Source organism: Pinus tabuliformis, chromosome 5_1 (genome assembly GCF_031772625.1).
Source record: "Pinus tabuliformis cultivar Carrire ecotype Pingquan chromosome 5_1, CPIR1, whole genome shotgun sequence".
In the NCBI taxonomy this organism is placed as follows: Eukaryota; Viridiplantae; Streptophyta; class Pinopsida; order Pinales; family Pinaceae; genus Pinus; species Pinus tabuliformis.
The window spans coordinates 877,355,533-877,377,872 of NC_142305.1; the positions used below are offsets into that span (position 1 = coordinate 877,355,533).

The window sequence follows — 22,340 nt, forward strand, 5'->3', positions numbered from 1 at the left end:
GGCGCTGGGCGTACTTTGACATGTGGAGGAATCTTTTCTCATGTGCCTGTGCCCAGGAAGCTTCCAAAATGACACTTGGATCAGAAGATTCGCCTAATGATGAGTTAAGAGCTTCTAAAACTCCAAGTGGAAGGTAGAAACTCCGAGTGAAGGACTGAAGAACAACTGGAGTTGAAGAGGACAACAAGTCACACATCAAGCTGAATTATCTTCACTCCAAAACTCTATATAAGGATCTCATCCCATGGGATCTGGAGGGCGGAATTCGGTGCAAAGAATTGTTGTTGGTTTACAGTTGAGAGTATTGGGTGATTGCTTGAGGGAGGTGAAGAAGAGATTTCTCTCCGTCGGGAAGGTGATGCTGGATTAGACCTTTCATGGTTGTATCACCGCCTGAACCTTACTTCCATATATTAATAAAGCATTTGAGGTTCTTCTATTCGCATGTGTTTCAATGGTGTATTGTCTTACTTGCGTATTTGATTTATGCTAATCCTTGAATCGATTATGAATGCATGCTTCTTGTAGTTTCCTTTTCTTGTCTTATTTGCAGGATCTCGTGTAGCTGGGCCCGTGAAAAGACTTGGAGCTAGGAGCAAGCGGCAAACAGAGGAGATTGGATCGACCATTTGCGCAAGACATCGGTAAGTGGATCTCTTCCTTTATCTCTTGCATGTCATAAAGAAGAAAGTTTAGATAGCTTTGCTTTCAGCTGTTGCTAAGGAACTGTCACCCTTAGAGTGGGTTAGGGTCATTCCGAGTTGGATACTTTCCCCCACAACACATATGACCAAGCAAAGACATCTCTGAATTCGCGAAAAAGAGCATTGTATATTTCCAGTTCTGAAGGGGAACAACCTTTGCCGACATAAATATTCTCTACAACATTTGTTTTAGTCGAGATATTTATGGTTATAGTCTCTTCAATATTGGATAAGTTTCGCTCGGAATCCACCGTATTTACAGTGTTTGATAGGAATTCAAAAACTGAAGGGTGATAAAGGTCATGTTGAGTATCTTCTTCATATTCCGGAAGAAGGGAATGATGGTGGCAATCATTCCATGGTGCCTCCTCAATCAACATTGATTGTAGAATTCCTTCGTCAGTCCCATGTACTTTCGACCAAGGACCTAATGGGGTACCATATTCTATAGAACTATCTACCCAAACGCTTGATGAGCGTTGATTTGGGTTCGCCTCCCATGCTCGAAACATTGATTGCTACAATATTTCTATAGGGCTTGGGGGCAAAACCATTGCATGATCCATTTCGACATCGCCTTCTGAGATCTTCTTGGAAGATATCATGTTGCAGGCTCTTACGAATGCTACTTCTCCCATATAGAATGGAGGTGGAAGTGCGAAATTTCCGATTAATGTGGGGTCTTTCAGTAGGATCATGGGAATGCTTCCTGTAACTTGTGAACCATTAGGGAGGAAGTTTTGTTGGTCGACGATCGTAATCCCTCCTTCAAATTGGAATGCGATCTTCCTAAAATAAGTCGACACAACAGCTGCCATGGCATAGATCCATGGTCTTCCCAGTAGGATGTTGTAGTCAAGATTCCCATCGATGACTTCAACATCTTTTTCTACTGTTTTTCCTCCCAGTTCAACCTTCAAGTTATTAAGGATACCGTACGGGGTATAAGTCCTTCCGTCGAAAGATTTTAATGTCGTCGAATATCGCGACAAGGTTGGAGATCCTAAAGTTTTCCAGCAATTCATCGACATAATACATGTAGATGCCCCCTCATCAATAATTGTTCGGTGAACAGTTTTGTTGAGGGCTTTCACTTGAATAAGGAAAGCTAGTTGAGCTGGTAACTGAGGATCGTATCCTTTGTGATCAAAAGATACAAGATTGGAATCCTTAGGATCAACCCCACCAATAGCCGATAACAAAGCTGGCCTTTGGGATGGGCCATTTTTGTAGTACTTCAAGAGTCGACATAGCAGATGGTGATTGGGCCAAATCTTCCACTATGTTATAATGCTGCGCCGCTCTGGCGCGAGAATTAAATGTCGACTTGTGTACTACTCCCTTTGGCGGTTTTATTGTTAATTCAGGAATGATGGGTGGTACAACTTCTGTCGAAGTTGTTGTCGAACTACTTGGTTGATCTTTACCTTTGTCGTTCGACAGCTGCGGATTCCCATAACCTTTGTTCCTTGTCGAAATCAAAGCATCATTCTGCTGTTTTGAAACCGACAACATAAGAACTTGCGACGGGGAAGCATTTCCACTATCAACCAGATTTTGGCCTGGATTGGGAAATGGATCAGTTAACACAGCTGAGGTTTGCGAACTTTTGAAGAACCTTTTAAGCTCAGCTTTATAGGGACAATCCCTTGTCCAATGATCCTCCTCATCACATATTTGACATGGATATTTCCTATTTCCAGGAGGGTTTGAAGAAGTTTTTTCAGGGGATGACTCACCCTGTTTCTTCTTTTTCCCCTTGTTTTGCTTCTTCTTGCTCCCTGGTTGTTTGGTTTCTTTGCCTTTATATGCTGATACGACATTTACTTCCGAAGCAAGAATTTCTTCTTTTGCATTTTGATCCGAATTCTTACGAGTTTTCTTAGATGAAGCCTTTGTCGATTTCGCGTTTGCCGTGCCAATCACACCATCGCCGGCATGAGAGTCACTATTTGATTTAGGAGGAGGAGGAATTGAGAATTCCGGTCTAGGGGCGTCAGGTATTTTGTCGTAGAGCGTGCTAGACTGAGTATAAACTAAGTCTAGATACTGCGCACGAGCAATAACTTGCTCCTCTGTTCCGACTCCCCCCTTTGCCACATCTTCTGTTATAGCAGGAAGTAACGATTTTATAAACCATTCAGCCAACAGCTGATCGGGAATGTATGTTTTCACCATCCTACGACGACGACGCCACTCATGTATATGATTGGATATATGAGTGGCAGTTGTCTGCTTGAAGTTGGTTAATATTTCTGTTCCCGTTTCATACCTTATTGGTAATTGAAAATGGGTTAAGAAAGTCGTGGCTAGGGAGCTAAAATTGCCGAACGAGGCTCTTGGTAACTAAATATACCATTTTTCCGCTGGACCCGTTAATGTCCTCTGGAAAAGGCGAAACCTTATCGAATCATCATTTAAGGTGTTTGAGGAACACCATAGATGAAAAGTCATCACATGATTCGATGGGTCTTCACCTGGATTTCCATTGAATTTAGGAATGTCAGATGGAAGTTTGTGAGGAATCGCTGGCCACGAAGGGGCATAAGCAATCGGATTGTTGGTTAGCCGGTGTAAATCGGGTAACTCTAAAGTTGCCACAAATGGTAACTGTTGATTCAAGTTAGGTGAAGCATAACCAGGGTACGATGGAATCGCTTGAGCAGTGGGCCTTTGCATACCAGCATAATGTAATTGATGTTGGTACGACTGATACGGTTGGTGGACTTAACCACTATAAAGCGGTTGGTTTTGACCGTTTTGAATATACGGTTGTCCACTGTTCGCAAAGATCTGCTGCTCAGAACCTTGGTACACTTGTTGGAATTGTGGTTGTTGGTATTGCACTAGCCACGGTTGTGAAGCCATGTTCTGTTGTGCTACACTAACTTTTGGACCAAGGTGTGGGGTAATTGTACCCGTTTGGACCTGTGTCGCCCCACCAGTTGGCGATTGTGGTTGTGACCCAGGGTCAAGGGGCTGTTGCATTACAACCTGAGAAATATGAGGTTGACATACAACAGGCATCGCTTGAACTTGTGACATTGTTACAATAGCCGGTGTGGTTGGGATGTTCGACATAGGTACACACTGTTGCATAGAATATACAACCCTTGGTTGTTGAGGTAGCATAGGTACCCAACCACTCGATGTAATTCCAGTATAACCTGAATACTATTGTGAACTCCCATATGGATACCCTCCCGGAGGGGGTAATGAAAGGGCATACTGCCCCCCATACAGTAGCAATCCGGAACTCAAGGGGATTGTTTGTCCTTAGGGACTAGATTGCCCAAATTGGCCTCCATATGGATCAATCTGGCGAGTCTCAACATAAGAGTTGCCGGATATTATTCCGGATGAACAAACTGGAATGGACCACGCTGTCGAAATAGTCCCTTGGTGGACTCCTTCTAGCGGTTGTGAGCTAGTCGGGACAGATGGTATGCCGGCAAACATTGTCGGAGTGACGGCAGGGGCTTCTGCTGTCGCTGTGTCGTTCGACACAGTCCTAGATGTTGACGGTTGTTCAGACATTTTGATTCTATCCAATAGATTGCCTAGTGATTCTACAGGAACTTCCACTTGTGGTGGATTAACTTCTGATGAAGGAAATAGAGTGACCCCGACTCCAAAATGGGTTGGAGTACTTGCTTGCGGATCCTCTGCAATTTCCTCTATCACAATCAAACCCAGTGGAAGAGGAAGACCGTCAGGTCCGTAAAATATTTCTAGTGCCGAAGAAGGGGTTGAATCGACAACGACAGTTGTTTGAGTAGCAAGACTCTCTGAACCGGTTACAGATGGCACTGGTTCAATAGCACAAGTATTTGCCCCCAGACTAAGATCAGTGTTACTGTCCCTCTGTGGCTGTTGAACTTCTTCTATAGAGGCAGGGTTTCCAGAAATGTTTGGAGTAACCGGAATCTCAGATGTTGTCGGAACACTTGTTCTAACATTGATAGGAGATTTCGAACCGGTTAAACGAGTTCACTGTGTCCGTACTATTTTTGATTCCGAAGACAAAGACGGTTGACTCGTAAGCCTCCGCGAACGACGGGGTTTCAATTGACTTTCTTCCACGATTGCGGATTACTCGATCAACCAAAATACAAAAGGGGAAAGTGTGTTTTCGAATTAAATGAATTTTTTAGAAACTTTTAGACACAACTTGCTTTTTCACTTTTAAAGAGTCGAGAAAAAGCTAAAGATGACTCTAGTCTCCTTCGATGTTTTAACGAGCCCGAAGTGACAAATGCTCGGATGGACTTTTTCTGTTATAGAGTCTGAAAAAGGCCAAAAGGAACTGCTCTGGAGTTCTAGGCAGAGGGTATGCCAAACTTTTCGCAAAACCGCAGAATACTTTTTAGGGTACGGGCGGTCGATCTTCCTGAATGCTGTGTTCAGTGCATTGCGATCAGTAGGGCGGCCGACATGGCTTCCTAAGGATAAAGGTTTTATGCCTATAGGGGTCTCCCAATATATACGCGACGGTACATGGGAGCACAATCTATACTGGCGCTATCGTCCCTCAGGAGGAATCACCCACCTTCTACGAGATCGACAGTCACCAGGCTTAACGACGCTGGAACACGTCTCTAGCCTAGAACTCTAGGTTGATCTTTTTAAAGTTTGCCTTTCAAGGTTCACCACGAGATGTATGATACAAATTCCTAAATGCAGTCTAAAGATGATAAGAAAGCTTTATATCTTTTCAACTTTGAAAATCCTAGCTACTAAGGGAAAAGAAAGACACCATCTTTTCTCAAAGATCAATCAGCACACTCTAATGCACTTTTCCTAAATCCAACATGCAAACTATCAAATGCAAATGCACAATGCAGGTGTTTGTTTTCCGCTTTCTTAGTATTGATGCCTACAAAGAAAGCTTTTTGTACAACTTTGAATTTGCTTTTAAATGATCAATACAAACAAGTTTACTTTTTTGAAATCAGAGAAGATAGAAGAGATTACAACACTTAACGATTTTCGAAATGAATACTTGTTTTAACACTTAAAAGAGACAAACTCAAACCAATAAGCAAAAGCAAATGTATAATCAATCTGCAAACAGCCACTGAACTCTCTCCTAAGATCACAATCAACAGATCTGAATCAAGGGCTACAGGATGACTATTTCACTCATGCAAAGGAAAATTGTAAATGACGCCACAAACACATAAAAACACTCACAGTCTTTTTGTACAAAAGGAGGCGGAATGTAAGCAGAGAAAAGGAGTTTTCACACTGGTACCTATGCTGGTTACAGGCCACAAAAATCAGAGATCAAAACAAGGAAAAACAGAGCAAAGAACCCCAGCTGCACAAGGAAAAACGGGTTCAGCGCAACCTCAACACAGGGGTTTTGACATTCAGCGCAGGTAGCCTTCACGGGACCTACGTTGAAATGCAGAATCCCTTCACTGGGTCTGCGCTGAAGGAGAAACTCTCGTTTCCCTCAGGTTCTGGGTCACAGTTTGCTACTTAATCAACTGTTTCAGGAAAAATAAAAGCAACAAGCAAGGTGTAATCAAAGGGATGCTTTGAGAGGCTACTAAGATCTAACACAAGGATCATCAAATAATTTGTGAATCCATTGTTCAGATCATAGACAAGTCCAGCAATTGGATCAAAGCAGCAACTTTCTACTTTGCATCCGGGAAAGATGCAGTTCGATTGTTGTTGTCAAGTCTATGAAAGAAACAATGATAGAAACACAAATAAAATGACTAAACAAATCTCCCCAGCGGAGTCGCCAATTTGTTGTGGGGAAAAATTCCTATGCAGGACGATCCTATCCACCTAAGGTGTGACAGTGCCTTAGCAACAAACGAGTACAGCTATACTGGTTTCTTCCTTTATGAAATATGAAAGAAGAGAGATCAATAGACTTACCGGTGTCTTCCGTTTGTCCCTCGATCCAATCTCCCTTCTCTTTGGGTGTTCACAGCTACTTGCCTTCTTGCTTATCCAGCTACAACTTCCTGCAAGATCACAAGAGAATAGCTACTTGCGACAAGAGAAGAACACTACACAAAGACAGATGTTCACATTCATAACTAGTTTAGGATTAGAAATAAACCAAATACACTAATACATTCATGCATCAAAATACATCAACATATAGGAGAAACCAAGATAGCTTTATTAATGAATAACAAGGTTTAGGAAGAGATACAACCCAGAGGGCTCCAATCCAGCATCTCCTTCCCAGCAAATGGAATTCCTATCTTCAGCCCCTTCAAAGCATTAAGCACCCAATGATTCCAGTCTCGAACCAACAACAATTCTTTGCAATAATCAAATTCCAGCCTGTAGATCTCATGGAGGAGAGATCCATATATAGATGTTTGGAGAGAGGATGAGTCAGCTTGAGATCTGACTAGTGTCCTCTCCCTCTGTTAGTTCTTGAGTCCACTTGGAGGTTCTTGCTTCCACTTGGAGATTTGGAACCTCTTACTCATCACCAGTCGAATTCCCTGAGGAAAGTGTCATTTTGGAAGCTTCCTGGGTTTTGACACCTTGAGAAATGAGCCTACCACTTGTCCACTCTCGTTCAGCGCAGGTAGCCTTTGTTCTAGTTGACATTCAACGCAGGTAGCGAGTGTTGGCTTTGACATTCAGCGCAAACAGCTAGTGTAGCCACTGAAATGATCCTGAATTGACTTGTTTTGAGCAGTTTTTGGTGGAGAACTTCTGTGAATTGCTGTGTTTTGTTAGCCTTGTTCCTCTAGGGGGTAGGAACAACATGTTTAGGGACTTTGGATCCCTTAGTTTATGGAAATTTCATGCTCAATGCTGTAAGGCACAAAAATGTCTATAACAGAAGGAGACATCATTTTTAATGTGGAAAATACTGAAGGATCTATATCAGAACAACAACGATCAGAGGAAGCTGGTGCTGAAAGACAAGCTTCAGAAAATCAAGTGTGAAAATGGTGACAGGATCTGTACATATCTAAACAAGCTCACCACCTGCAGCGATGAGCTTGGAAGTATAGGGATCATGACAGCTGATCATGACATCGTGAGTCTTGCGCTCCTCAGTCTTCCTAAGAGCTGGCATAGCTACCAAGACTCGGTTAATGGAAGAGAGAAACTGCCAGATTGGGAATGACTTTGGTCAAATATGATGCAGGAGGAGAGAAGAAGAAGCACCAGAGATGGTTCTTCATCCAAGGAGAATGAAGAAAATTGTGCCTTAGTGAGTAAGGAAAAGAAAGGGAAGGAGAAGGATTCTCATCCCAAATCGAGTTCTTCCCATAGTGGGAAGAAGTTTGACAAATCAAAGTGTGATGCTTTCATTGTCATGAGGTAGGCCATTTTGCAACAAATTGTCCATTGAAGAAATCCAAGATGGGATCCAAGGAAGGATATGAAGGTGAGGCATTGGCCTCACAATTCGAGTTGGATTTCACCCTCATTACTCATCGCGATGGGTAATGATGAAAAGTATAGTGTTTCAGGTGTGGGCATAGTTTCTTTTTAAAGGGAGCATGGAGCTCGCATTACCTTGACAAATGTGAAGTATGTGCTAGGACTGAAGAAGAACTTGGTATCGATCGCGATGCTGGAAGACAAAGGCTATGATGTAGTCTTCAGTAAGGGAAAGCTTTTCCTTAGACACATCACCCTGATACAAGTGAAGCAGATCGGTTCACAATTCAAGAACCTATATGCTCTTGAGGTTGAAGATGCATGCAAAGCCTTGAGGAGCAAGGCAAATGTTGGAGACTTGGTGGTTGAGAAGGAGAGTACATTACCTTTCAACATGCAACACCAGAAAAAGTCTCATACAATTGTGGAGGAGCCACAGATGGTGAAGCAGCTTCACGAGGTTGTGGAGCAGCCACAATTGGAGAAGCCAAGAGGAGATCGAGTAGAGGAATCCACTCGTGCAGAGACCTCCATTAGGGTGAACTTTCAAGCCAAGTGGGCAGAAGGATCACATGCATCCATACCTCTAGGTAGGAGGTGGGGCAATGTGGAATGATAGTCCCAAGAAGGCTAGAATAGGGGCATGATCATTGAGGTACCCAACCTCTTTGATTAGACCTTGCTATGGGAGCCCCGACGAGGAGTAGCAGGACTGGCTGAGTGGGTAGAGACAGATGTAGATGGAGCGGTAGAGGGAGTTTCAGCACCAGAGTGTGTTTCTAGCCCAATAGGGAGGTCAGTTGGGAGATTAGTTACTTACTTCTCAGTAACTGAGTTGTAGTGCAGTAGTGGGAAACACGATGCAACATGTTGAAAGAAGGTGCAGTGCGGATGTATGATGGGAGATAGGACTAACAACAACACAGATGCAGCAATAGGAATCCATGTGATTGACACAGTCAGAGATCAAAGTGATGGAGGCTAGAGTAGTTAGATACTGAAGAGCACAGAGGTGCATACTTTTCAGTTGACAGAGGCAATAACAGTCAAAGACTTTGATGACAGAGGCATCATTCTGATTGAGGTTGGATATTTTTTGTTTCTAGAGTTGTTGGAGCAACAACACTAGGGAGAAGTGTTGCATGCAAAACATTCCAAAGGTTCAGGATTGGGTTCGAGTTGAATGCCTTTCTTGTTGAGAGGGAGTGTTGAAAATAGCAACAAGAAATGTTGAAAATAGAAATGCTATAAATAGAATTTCTATAAATAGAATTTCAGGTACTAGTGTTGGATATAGCAACAAGGAATGATAAAATAGAAATGCTACAAATAGCATCTTAGATACCAGTGTTGGATATAGCAACAAGGAATGAAAAAATGGAAATGCTAGAAATAACATTGTTATAAATAACATTTCGGGATATATTCCAATTTTAGTTAGTCCCTGAACTAAAATTGAGAATTAAATTTGAATTTGATCTTAGTAGTTCTTTGAAAAATAATTAATTAATTCATCTTGAGTTAATTAGTTGAAGAAAATCAAACATGAAGTCTATTTGAAGACATGCGACAATTTCTCCATTGGTTGAGGAAGTTATCCCTTGATTAAAGGAGATCAAGATGAGTTGTACTTTGAGTTGTAATTAGTTAGCCCAATTAATTGAGTTAAGTCTAGTTAGATTAGTTCCAATACTTTTTGGAATTAATTGTGATTTCAGTTAGTTAATGCATGCATGCATGTAACTGCTGCAATTTAGATAACTCAATATTCTCTCATAAATAACTCATGCATGTCAGTTCAGTCAGAGACCCAGTTGAGATCAGAGGAAGGGACAATGTACTATCAGTTATAGGATTTTTCCTATATAGGAAACTCATCTGTGCAGAATGAATTATCTCCTTCAAGATTGTGTAGTTATTTCTGAGTTTGGTGAGTTGTGTGAGAGGTGAATTCACACAGGTGGCAGCATTGGACCCTAGGAGAGACTGCACAAGGGAATAGGAGGCTTGGAGGGCAGAGGAGAAGGTTTGTGAGAAGCCTTTAACTATCTATGAGCAACAGAGGGATTGTACTGAGAGCTGTATAGCTTGTGAGCTAAAGCTTCAATGTGTAATTCAGACATATTTCCAGTTGTATGATAATACAGAGATTGGGGTTTTTAGCTGAGGTTTTCCCCAGAGTATTCTTCTGTGTTTCATGTGTATGATTTCTTCTTCTTTGTTATATGTGTTCTGATAGATCTAGCTCAAATTGATTAAGCTTCTGCAAAGTTTGATTGTAGAAGTAGATCTAGTATTTTGCTTTAGTATATTGTATTATCAGGTGATTTATAGGGGGAAATTCTACAATGATTCCACTAAAGGGAATGGGAAAATGTCACCTATCTTGGTAATTGCATTACCAAGTGTGACCCTTAGAAGTCTTCCTTTTTCCACCATATTCCTTAAATAAAGCGACATTTCTCCTTTAAATTTTTAAACCAATCATTGGGTGGATGCGAAAGGTTGGTGGGAAAATATTCTCACATAGTTATGAAAGCATGGGATATGTAAAATCACTATAAGAATGGTAATAGGCCTAAATTCATTTCACCAATAATCTCAGTATCACCAATTTTAGCATTTATTTTGATATTCCCATGATTATACTCCATGTTTTTCATCCCATGTTGTCCAATACGATCTATGTATAAATATATAAACATATTGTAATTACCATTGTTAAAGGAAAATAATAGACATTTGATAAAATAGTGATGGTTATAGGTGTGACACCAACCTCAAGACTCCATTCATCAAGCAAAGGAATATGTGCAAAGCAATGTAACACAATGTTTGCATTCCATGATATAATATTTCATTTAGGCATTGTTTAAGACAATTTATGGTGGATGTTATCACCCTACACATTTTACATACATGTTTACAAACCTCGTGCTCACAACAATAAATTCAAATCCACTTCTGATTGTATAACCATGGACATTCTTACTGTTTTCTTAAATGAGTAAATGGGCACACATAGAAATGGCACTTAGCATCATGGAATTGGATTTTATTCAGTATATTTCCTTTCCATTGAAGAATGCTATCGTAGTAAAAGAGTTGTCATGCTTTTGAATGTTGATGCTAGTTATGGTTGAATGCACTCAAATAGAGAATAAACAAAGCTCACATATAGTTTTGAAATACACAAACATTAAAATATGATTAATACATTTATAAAAATAAATTATATATTTTTTTGAAATATAAATACAACTAGTAAAATTATAAAATTAAAAATGTATAAGTTACATAGAAAATTTTCAATAAGATAAAAAAAGTAAAACAATAAAAACATGTAATTTTTAAAATTTATTTAAAATCAGAAATAAGTTTAAAATTGTAATAGTTGTATACCACACAATAATATAAAATAACATAAAAAGTCATAAGAAACTCTTATAACCAAGGAGATTCTTGAAGTGGAGTAATGACGCATTTGACTTGTAAATAATTTTCAAGACCAGTAGATCCATATTCTCTCCCGATTCCGCTCATCTTGTATCCTCCCATTGGACAATCTGGACTACCTATAAGGTAACAATTGATCCATACCGATCCAACACGCAAAGATCTAGTAAATCTATTAGCCACATCTATGTTTTTAGTAACAATTCCAGCGCCCAACCCGTAAATTGTTTTATTTCCTCTTTCTATTGCTTCATCTATAGTCCTGCATTACACAAATCAATAACTTTATTAATTTCAAAATTACAGATATATACTATACTATATATTAATTATTTTAAAAAAATTAATAAAAATAAAAATATTATAAACTTTTATATAAATTAATAATTATTTATACAGATTAATAACATTTTTTCTTTCAATTTAAACCTAAAAAAAAAAAAAAAGCAAAATTGTAAATTATTTTATTTATATTTATTTATTAGTAAAAATGAAAATATTCTAAATTCTTACTTGAATTTCAAAATAGACATCACTGGTCCAAAGATTTCATCTTGTGCAATCTTCATATCATCCTGCAAAATATTTTAAAATAATAAATATTTTGAAAATATATTCATAATATAAAAATATATTTATAATATAATATTTTTATATAAATATTAATGGAATACAAATTAAATTCAAGTCACCCACCTGAACATCAGAGAATATTGTAGTTTCAATATAAAATCCTGGACCACCTAAACAGCCACCTCCAGTCACTAAATTAGCTCCTTCGTCTTTTCCATATTGAATATATTTCAGCACTTTTTCAAATTGCAACTTGTCGATCTGAAAAGAAAAAATAAAAACCATCACATATAAAATCAATCGTGTAAGTGTCATATTTCAAAACCATAAAATACACCCAATAAAAATATTTAAACTTCTTATAAGAAGTAAGTACAGGCTGTCCAAAGTTATCCCACTCAGAAAATAAATTACTTTGCCAAGTGGTCCTCCATAAAGTTACTATAATTTATTCCATAACCATCCTACATAGAATATAGACATAGACATGGAAATAAGTTAATAATTATTAAGAGAGAGAATTGGCAGAAGATGAGATACTCTATTTGTGTTCTTATTCCAAGCCAAAGCGCGTATATGAAATCACGCCACTGACTTTTTTTCTTTTAATTTAATAAAAGTATATCCGAACATCGACGGTTCAGCGTCGAACATCTATACCTGAACATTTCAAATCATATTATTATTAATAATAATTCAATGGCGTATCATGACTGTTTTCTTTAGATAATGTTTTTTTTTTTTAAAGGATTAAGATTTTTTTATTTTTTATTTTCATGTGTAATTCTTTTGTGTAATGAAAAGAAAATGAAATATAATAACGATAATATCTATAAAAATCTATATAACTTTCCTAAAATATAAATATAATATAATATAATAATTTATTTTTATGATTTTTAATTTAATTTAAATTTTTATATTAAAAAACCAATAACAAAATAAAAACAAAATTGACAATAAATTTTGTAATTAGATGTTTTCATACTTTAAATTCACAATTAAGTTAAAATTAAAGGAAAAACATATGAATCATATAATATTTATTATAAATAATATAATTAAAGGAAAAACATATGAATCATATAATATTTATTATAAATAATATATTTATTTTGACAAATTTATTGAATAAATTATATATTTAAAAAAAAAAAAATTTCATACTAAAATAATATAATAATATTCATAAGCGTGGAATTTTTATAATAATATTTATCAAAATATTATAACTCATCATATTATTATCAAAAATTTAAATCTAAATGATAATTATAGCACCCATTCTATTTAACCATCTAAAATCACTTCAATTAACACTAAATTCTATATCTTTATAAAATATTTTCAAATATATTTTTTCTTTTTACATTTTGTGAATCTATAATTTAATTTTTAATGTCTTTATATTTTTAATATTTTATGCTTTTAACGTCTTAGTATTTAAAATGTTGAAGTGATAAATTTCCTTTCTAAATTTTATAAATATTTCTATCATTTTAACATTACAATTAAAATTTTACAGAAAACAACATCCTAGTGACTATATCTTTTTATAAAAATATCTAAAAATATAATTTTGTTTTAATATTATAATAAAAAGTCAAATTAATAATTTATAGTCAAAATAGAATAAAATATATATTTTTATAAAAATACTAAAAATATATGGTTTTAAATATTGTATAATATTATAATAAAAAGTCACATTAATATATTAATTTATGAAAATTAAAAAAAAAACCACATAAGAATATTTGGTCAAATTAATAATTTATTATAAAAATAAACTACAATAAAATAAAATATAAACTAGTTCTTTTACCTAAAATTGAGTGTCCATCAAATTTACTAAGAAAACAATTTTAAAGTGGGAGCAAGTTACACTCTCTTAAATTACTCAGCATAATATTCTAGAATCTATATTAGAAAAAGAAGAAAACTACAAAATATTCCATCAACGTTTAATCTTTATCTGCTAGGTCTCTTAGTGGATGGGCTTCTCAAGTAGCTAAGAAAGGTGAGAGCACCAAAGTGTACTTCATGTTTCTACACATTTTCATAGAATTGTCAATGCTATTTGAGACAGTGCAATCTGTGAGAAAGGTGCATGCATCGCTTACTTGAGGGCCTTGATGGACCCCGGACTTAAAAGGGTCTCCGACCACTTGCTTCTTTGCTCTTTCCACTGCTTTCTTCACAAATTCATCATAAATGCTTTCTTGAACAAACACCCTTGAACCTGCCAAGCAGACTTGCCCCTGCAAAAATTTGATCACAGAAATATCAAAACAACATACTTGATGCAATGCAATACCATTTGCTCAATCTAGTATTTTTTTATAACGCATCTCGTTTGTATAGTCACCATGTTGGTAAATACTGCTAGATGGGCAATATCCACAGCTTCATCAATATCAGCGTCCTCCATAACAATGAGAGGGGATTTTCCACCCAATTCTAATGTCACAGGCTTCAAGTTGCTCTTTGCAGCAGCCTCCATAATAAGCCGCCCAACTTGAGTTGACCCTGTAAATGATATCTGAGTACAATCCAACACAGAGTTGCAAACCCTTCATACTCTTTCACTGTATTCATTTCAATGAACCAATGATCCCTAAATGAAAAAATTATAGCATTTGCCATCAATGTATGAGCTTACCTTATCAATATCCATGTGGCTGCTCATGGCAGCACCAGCAGTTTCACCAAAGCCAGAGAGCACATTAAGAGCCCCAGGGGGTATTCCTGCCTGCAATTACAAATTATGGAGGGACCACCTCCAATTAAACAGTTATTGGATTGGATCTGCAATATCTTGACCTTATTAAAATGATAATATAAAAATGATAATATAAATACCTCGCTGGCTAATTGTGCACAATAAAGTGCAGTTAAGGGAGTCTGCTCTGCAGATTTGATAACCACTGTACATCCGCAGGCCAATGCAGGAGCGACCTTAGCGAAAAACATCAGCAATGGAAAGTTCCAGGGTATAATCTGACCAACAACTCCTATGGGCTCATGCAAAGTATAGGCCTGATAAGGCCCACTCATCTTCAACGTTAGTCCATGGATCTTGTCAGCTGATCCTGCACATATTCATAGATCCAGTTAAATGATCCTAAAATATTGTCACAATTCAGTTAAGCTCAGGGCTCCCCAACTTAGAAAAATACAAACACACAAATAAGTTCATAGGTTTTAATTCAGGATATTTCACCAGCATTATATCGTAGAATCTCGATACAGCAAGGTAAATCCATCATCCGAGCCATATCCAGTGGCTTCCCATTGTCGAACGTTTCGAGAACTGCGAGCTGCTCACTGTGTTGCAACACCAGATCCGCGAACTTGTGAAGAATGCACCCTCTTTGCTGAACCGGCAGCAAGCTAATCCATTAAAAGAAGAAAAGAAAGGGGAAAAGAGGAAAAAATGCAGAAAAGAAACCAGAAAACAACATAATATAGCAAAAGATGAACAATATTGATAAAGAAAGGGAAAAGAGAAAAAAACGCAGAAAAGAAACCAGAAAGCAACATAATGCAGCAAAAGTTGAACAGTATTAATAACAATTATTACATAGCCAGACATGCGAGGCCATGGCCCGTGATCAAATGCTGCGCGAGCGGCTTTTACAGCCAAATCCACATCTTCTTGCCTGGCCTCTGATACGCTCGCTATCACTTCCCCTGTTCGAGGATCCAAAGTCTCGAACTTTTTCCCTGCAACAATACAAATAAATCAGCCCTAAAGATCTAAACACAAATCTTGATTTGACTTTAAAATACTGTGCAATGGATCAAGAAATTAAATACCTGAAACTGAATCTACAAACTCTCCATTGATGAAGAGCTTCGTATGCTTTACTGTAACTGGGGGGCAAACGGTGCCATTCGATTGGGAAGAAAGGGACGCCATCTCTGAATTTCTTGTGGGGCAGAGGTTCCGAGTGATAATCGAACGTTGGAGTACGTGATACCGTGGCCCTCCTTACCATAATATATAACAAAATCATGGAGCCTCGGTCCTCGTTAACCGCAGATCTTTCGCAGGGCTGTCCCCTCAAAATCAATAATGCACTGAAATTCTCAAAACACGATGGCTGACTCGTTAAAAGAATTGCATGTTGCATAAGCATGCAAATCCATAACGATTTCTTAATTTTAAATGGCTAAGTTGACAAATGCTGAAGTATCTCCGTTGTATTTTTATGTGTAGCTTTCTAATCTTGAAACCTACCAAGAATTTAATATTCACTAAAACTAATATTGACCACATATAATAGGGAGCATCTTAACTTCCATTCTGTCAGACCCATTTAATTTACCCATTTAATTTTATCACTTTGATGTTGATGACATAATTATAAAGAGGTAACATTGATAAACATTGCACCAAATTAATTTTATTGCTTTGATGTTGATCATAATTATAAAAAGGCAAATAGGATATGCATGCATCAAATTAAATTTATAATTTTTGATGTTCGTCATAATTATAAAGAAGCACTAGAGAGAAACGAGTACCCTCATATATACCCTCATATGAATGAGTCAACTGGCAATAGAGTATCAAATTAATTTTATTACTTTCATGTTCATCATAATTATATAAAAGCAATAGAGATAAACCTGCATTTGTGAAAAGGATCCTCATAAGAATGAGTCAACCACATTTAGGAAAGACAAATAAAATAATCATGATGTGGAAATTAAAGATAAAGACCAATAAAGAATCATAGTGTAAAGAAAAATAAAAGAATCATAGTGTGGAAATTAAAGAGTATAAATAGGTTAAGTTAAAGTGTTTTATATTATAGTTATTTTAGCTAGGTAATAGAAGTTCCAGATATAATTAAGTTAAAGTATTTTATGTTATGGTTATTTAGAGATATAGATATTAATAAGAAAGGGAAAGGATATAATTAAAAGATGTAAATAACATTAAGGGAGGAAGTGTTTTATGTTAATATGGTTTTTTGAAAATATAATAAAAGTTTGTAGATATAAGTAATGATGATTTTATTTCATAAGCGAGTTTGTTTATTATAATTAAGTATGTTAGATGAATGATTGTGCTATTCCTAAATTTTGTGTATTATAATTAATTATGTTGATGAATAATTGTGTTATACTTGAATTTTATGTAGATATCTATTATCACCTTATAATTAACCTTTAGGTTGAAAAAAGGATCACTGGGGTAACCACAAACCCCTTTTAGGCTAAGGTCTAGTCCCTTAGCCTTTCAAAGGACCCTCTCGCTAGTTTTCTTCTATCAATCAACTAAATGACTGACATGGTCTAGATTTTAGGCTGGTTATGATGATCGGAGGATGTTTTGATTTTGATTGGTTTAAGGTGGACATAGAGGGCAGGACTACTTTAAGTCATAGCATTGTTATAGGTCTGAATGAATTAGGGATATGGTGCAATTCACATAGGGGCAAGGTAAGTAGACCTATGGGTAAATAATCAAATTCGTTGTAGTAACAATTTGAATGGGAGGAAAAGGAAAAATGACAACCTGTGCATCCATACAAGGACAAATTCAACTTGCCATAGAAGAAAAAAACACACATATATTGATTAGCTGAAATTTGTCAGAGCAATTCTTGAATTCTAAGAAATATTTCAAAGATGAACAAGAAGAAAATTGTTGTATGAAATTTAAAAACTATAAGAAGATCTGAGAATAATACATATCATGAAACCAGAGGAACAAGATACCAATAAGCCGAACACATGTACCATTGTATAAATATGCATCTACTTTCTTCAATTCATTCAACAAAACTTACAGAAAAGTAGTATATCCTCTAAAACACTCTCAACCTCAACCCTTTTGCATCTCCTTTCATCCTTAAATAGAATTAGGAATTGTGGTTGAGGCAAATTCCCTCTGTGGATAGAGGCAACCCCTCTAGCCCTAGAGTGGGTCTAGTCATAGCAAAGACAATACCAAAGAAAATTTCCTTAGAAAGTTGATGTCATGAAGGCCTACCTTCAAATCGTTGTTTGATGAAGTCCCTGTTGTGTTGCTCCAGCTCTCATTCTTCTAATCACTTGTACCTAAAAACAACATATAGAGAACAACCATGAACTTAATAGAACACGAAAAAAAAAATCTACTTAAAGAGTCAAGGAGCTTCAAGTGATCAATACGCAATTCGACATAAGATATAGGAAATAAGCCATTGATTTGTATTAATATAAACTGAAGTAAAACTTACAACCAAGCCTTGATGTCGTAGGTCTCCTTGAAGGGTCCTGTCAGTATGTCTCTGCAAGCATTCACTAATGAACTGTCTCCCAAAAGGACGAATAACTCTCTCTCTCTCACCCAAAAAGGTTGATGATAGAACACTGTTACAATCAAGCCAACTCCACTCAAAACTATGCCAAGCTAAGTTACATAAGAGGCTACTTCCACACTCTAGCAAAAATCTCTACTTTTACTATTGAACTCCTGAGCTCTAAAGCTACAAAAACTATCTGAAGCTATGGAGGAAGTATTTATAGGAGGAGGAGATTCCATGAGAGATGGGTGAAAGAGCTTATCCCTTTGAGAGGTTGCACAGAAGGTGGAACAACAATCCCAAAGGAGAGAGGCAAGCTCATTTGATCCAAGAACCAATCCTAGGACAGCCCATGAAGTTGTTAAAATTCGAAGCTTTGACGAGTTATTTAAAAAACTTGCCAAAAGTAGATCTTCGTGAGTGCAACACAGAGACAGAGCGAAGATGTCACTAGGGCTAGTTCAATTTTGGCCATCTTCGTGGGTGGAACAACTGCTGACTTGCGACGACCCAAAAACATAGGTAAAAAAGGGTCTGCTCCATGAGTAGTGAACTGAGGTATTCTTCTTGAGATGACAAGGAATACATTGACACATAATATGCAACATGACACAAGGCAGACATCAATAACATGAACCGGCAGTGTCCGGGATCAGGGAATGCGGGGTCAGTGACAAATTACTGTGCAAGAGATGCCCCCTAAAGCATGAAGGTCGAGAGAGTGGGAGGGGTGAAATTCCTTATGAATCCATAACTAAAACAAAACACCATCATGAAGAACCTGCAAATGCAAGTACAACTGATATCTCTGATACATGAGTACATAGTGAAAGGAAATACATATGCATAAGCCATGGGTGCAACCATCTATAAGATAAACATAAATGATCTGTGGTATGGACACATCCATCCAGCCAGAAGGACCATATGAAAGACTCAGGTATGGTCGTGGCCATCCAATCAAAAGAGTCATGTATACAATCATGAACCAATCCGTGCAACTTGGACTGGTGTAATCTGAGACCAGGGTCTTGAATCCCAACCTGATTATGGTATGAATTCTAATATGTGAATAGATGTGTTGAAGTCGAGAATAATAGAAAATTTCTTGATTACTGGTCAATGATGTAAACCGTTAACAAACGTGAGAGAGACCACCAGTAATGTCAATGGTTCTCAAGGTACTATTAGTACAATCCACCAAGTTTGAAGAATGATCTGAAGTTGAACACTTGTGAAATCACCTGATCAAAGGCCAATAATGAAAGCATATCGTCGAATGCGAAGAACTTTCCATTAAGGCATGCAAGCTCCAAGGTATCAGAAAGGAGTCTCTAGATCAACTTCCCAGATAATGAGTTGAAGTCGATAGGAAGCGATCGATCGAAGGAGGGCCATAATGTTTCCCACATCATTGACAAAGGAAAAAGATGAATGTGGATGAGACAGAGAATCTGAGGAAGGTGTACAAGGATACAAACTGTAGAAGTATTAAGCTCTTGTACATATCGGTGACACGACTCTGGAGTTTGGCAGGATTTTGGTACCAAAGGATCAAAGGTCATGATGATGCAGTAAGGATCAAATGGATTGAGGCAAAATGGATAACCAAAAACCTGGAAGGCCAACGATAAAGTGAGGATATCTCAACCCGACACGAAGCAGAAGGAGTGTTAATGTTCAAGACTGAAAAGCTGCTGTAATAATTAACACAACCAACGTAATACTTCCAAATATTCCACCACCATTTCTAGCGAGTTTCACAATTATTTTGGAAACACAAGCTTGAAGGGGATAACATATGCTTGTAATGTAAGTTTGTCCTTCGGACAAATCCAAACTAGTAATTTTAAACAAGCCCTAGGAAGGAGAAGCTCGGTCTCGTCATGATGACAAGTCCAATGTCGTCAGGGTTTAATGAGTCTGACATAGGTAAAACTCGGAGTCTTTTTCATATTTAGAGAGTTTGAAAAATACATGGAAAAGAAAACTCCAAAAGTCCCTTTTCGTAAATTTGTCCCTTGAATCCGAAAAGGTAGAAAACAATACCCAAGGGAACCTATTGACCATGATAGATCAACATGTACCTTTTTCCTAAGTAATCTATCTGAGTTCATAAAAGGGGTAAACTTATACTAGGTAGATGATGCTTCATAGCCTTTAATGAGTTCAAAGCGACAAGAGCTCGATAATATTTTCATGTTTCGAGAGTTAGAAAAGAGCTTAAAGATGACTCCAAAAGGGATTTTTTTCGTGTTCTTACTGAGTGTGAAAAAGTATAAAATACAACTCATAAACCATCATCACCAGAGTATTTGGAACCTGTCATTGCATAAAAAGCAAGTGTAAGATCTGTTTTTGATGTAAATTCGCATAAAATATGCAAAAAGAGACCTAAAACCTTAACCTAAAACCCTAATTTGCCAAGAAGAGCTTATAAAAGGGTCAATTGGTAAAAAACAATTCACTTTTTACTTCTACCTTGGAGTGGAAAAAAATTACCCTTGTGCACTGTGATTTTGACGATCGATTGGAGGAGTTTCAAAAGCTTATTTGCGAATCCGTCCATTCCAAGTAGGGACCATATCTTGTACCCTGCATTTTAGAGACAATTTATCTCGTTTTTTACATTTTTAGCCATATTTTAGGAGGATTTTGGGATGGAAATGTCCGCGGTGGTCATTGCAGGTTCCCAACTTGGGACCTCGAAGAGCCGAATTTTCCAATGGAGGGAAAATGAGCTCGTCATGACTGTACACCAAATAGTTGCGAAGAGCCAAAAAAGTTTCAAACCACGGGTTTCAATTCATCGTATCTATTTTAGAAATAGGTGTGACGAGCGCTAAGAACCAAAATTCCTCAAACTTTAAGCAATTTGAAGAGGTTTTAAGCACAATTATGACACTTACAATTACATATTTGTGTGTTTACAGGGAGAAAATCATGGTGATCGAATGGAAAGAGCAGGAACATAGAAACGATGATGAGTTGGCCATGGGGGATCCAAATTGTTTGGATGTGCTCAGGAATTGCGGGCTCCTAAAGTTCTTCATGGTGTCGTGCCTAAGAGCACAACCCAATCTACTCCAATACCTTGTTGGAGCATGGGATCCAAATGAAGGGAGATTCAACATCCGAGGACAGGAATTAGAAATCAATGCCACCAATATCTATTTATTGACAGGGTTATCATGAAGGGGAGAAAGGCCCCAAATGATAGGTACTCGAATCACAGGAGAGACCATGGACATGCTCATCGGGAGAATGTGTCCGGAGGCCCAAAAATCAGACAACGGAGGCAAACTAAAGATTGCAACAACAATTGACTTGTCACTACAAGTCCTCCTTTCCACCATCACTAGAGTAGCGGGTTCGCAGGCCCTGCATGAGGCCACCAAGACTCAACTCCGGCTGGCTGCCGACTGCTTAAACCCCACCGTATTCAATTGGGTAGAGGTGGTATCAAACAACCTCAAAAGGCAATTGACAAAATGCCAACGAGGTGATACCAAATAGTTTGGGTATGGTTTGATCCTCATACCGTTCATCCTAGAACGACTTCCAATCTTTCAGAGGTAGGAAGTGGTAGTGCCTAGGTCACCACCACATGAACCACAGATCACTCGCTGGGCTATACTAATGCCTCAAGGAGGCGGTGATTGACAGATGTCGTGGAGACCGAAGTTCTTCGAGTGGCTAGATCGCCAACTCGTTGTTGTAGAGGACTAGCCATATGTCAGGACTAACTTCAGAGGTGATCCAGACCTAGTACTCCCTCTTGGGGAACACTGGGATGATAGAGGTAACAAACTCATTTTTTATTTTTAAAGAGTTTTGTAATTTTTTGTTAATATTTTTTTTATATATATGTCCTGATCATTATGTTTCAATCTTACAGATGTTGGACTTGAAATACCTGCAGGTTTGT

At 37.5% G+C, this 22,340-nt stretch overlaps 1 protein-coding gene across 1 annotated transcript; it reads right to left on the minus strand.

The window, feature by feature from the left end:
• Window positions 1-11,487: 11,487 nt before the first annotated feature.
• On the minus strand, window positions 11,488-16,069 carry LOC149167617 (aldehyde dehydrogenase family 2 member B4, mitochondrial-like). Its single transcript, XM_089431564.1, has 10 exons — window positions 15,930-16,069; window positions 15,694-15,836; window positions 15,334-15,487; window positions 14,973-15,202; window positions 14,773-14,862; window positions 14,479-14,652; window positions 14,234-14,371; window positions 12,234-12,371; window positions 12,051-12,112; window positions 11,488-11,799 (listed from the first exon to the last, which is right to left on the minus strand). Exons 1-10 carry the CDS (start codon window positions 16,030-16,032, stop codon window positions 11,526-11,528), a joined length of 1,506 nt encoding a protein of 501 aa, XP_089287690.1. The 5' UTR covers window positions 16,033-16,069; the 3' UTR covers window positions 11,488-11,525.
• Between the last annotated feature and the right edge of the window lie 6,271 nt (window positions 16,070-22,340).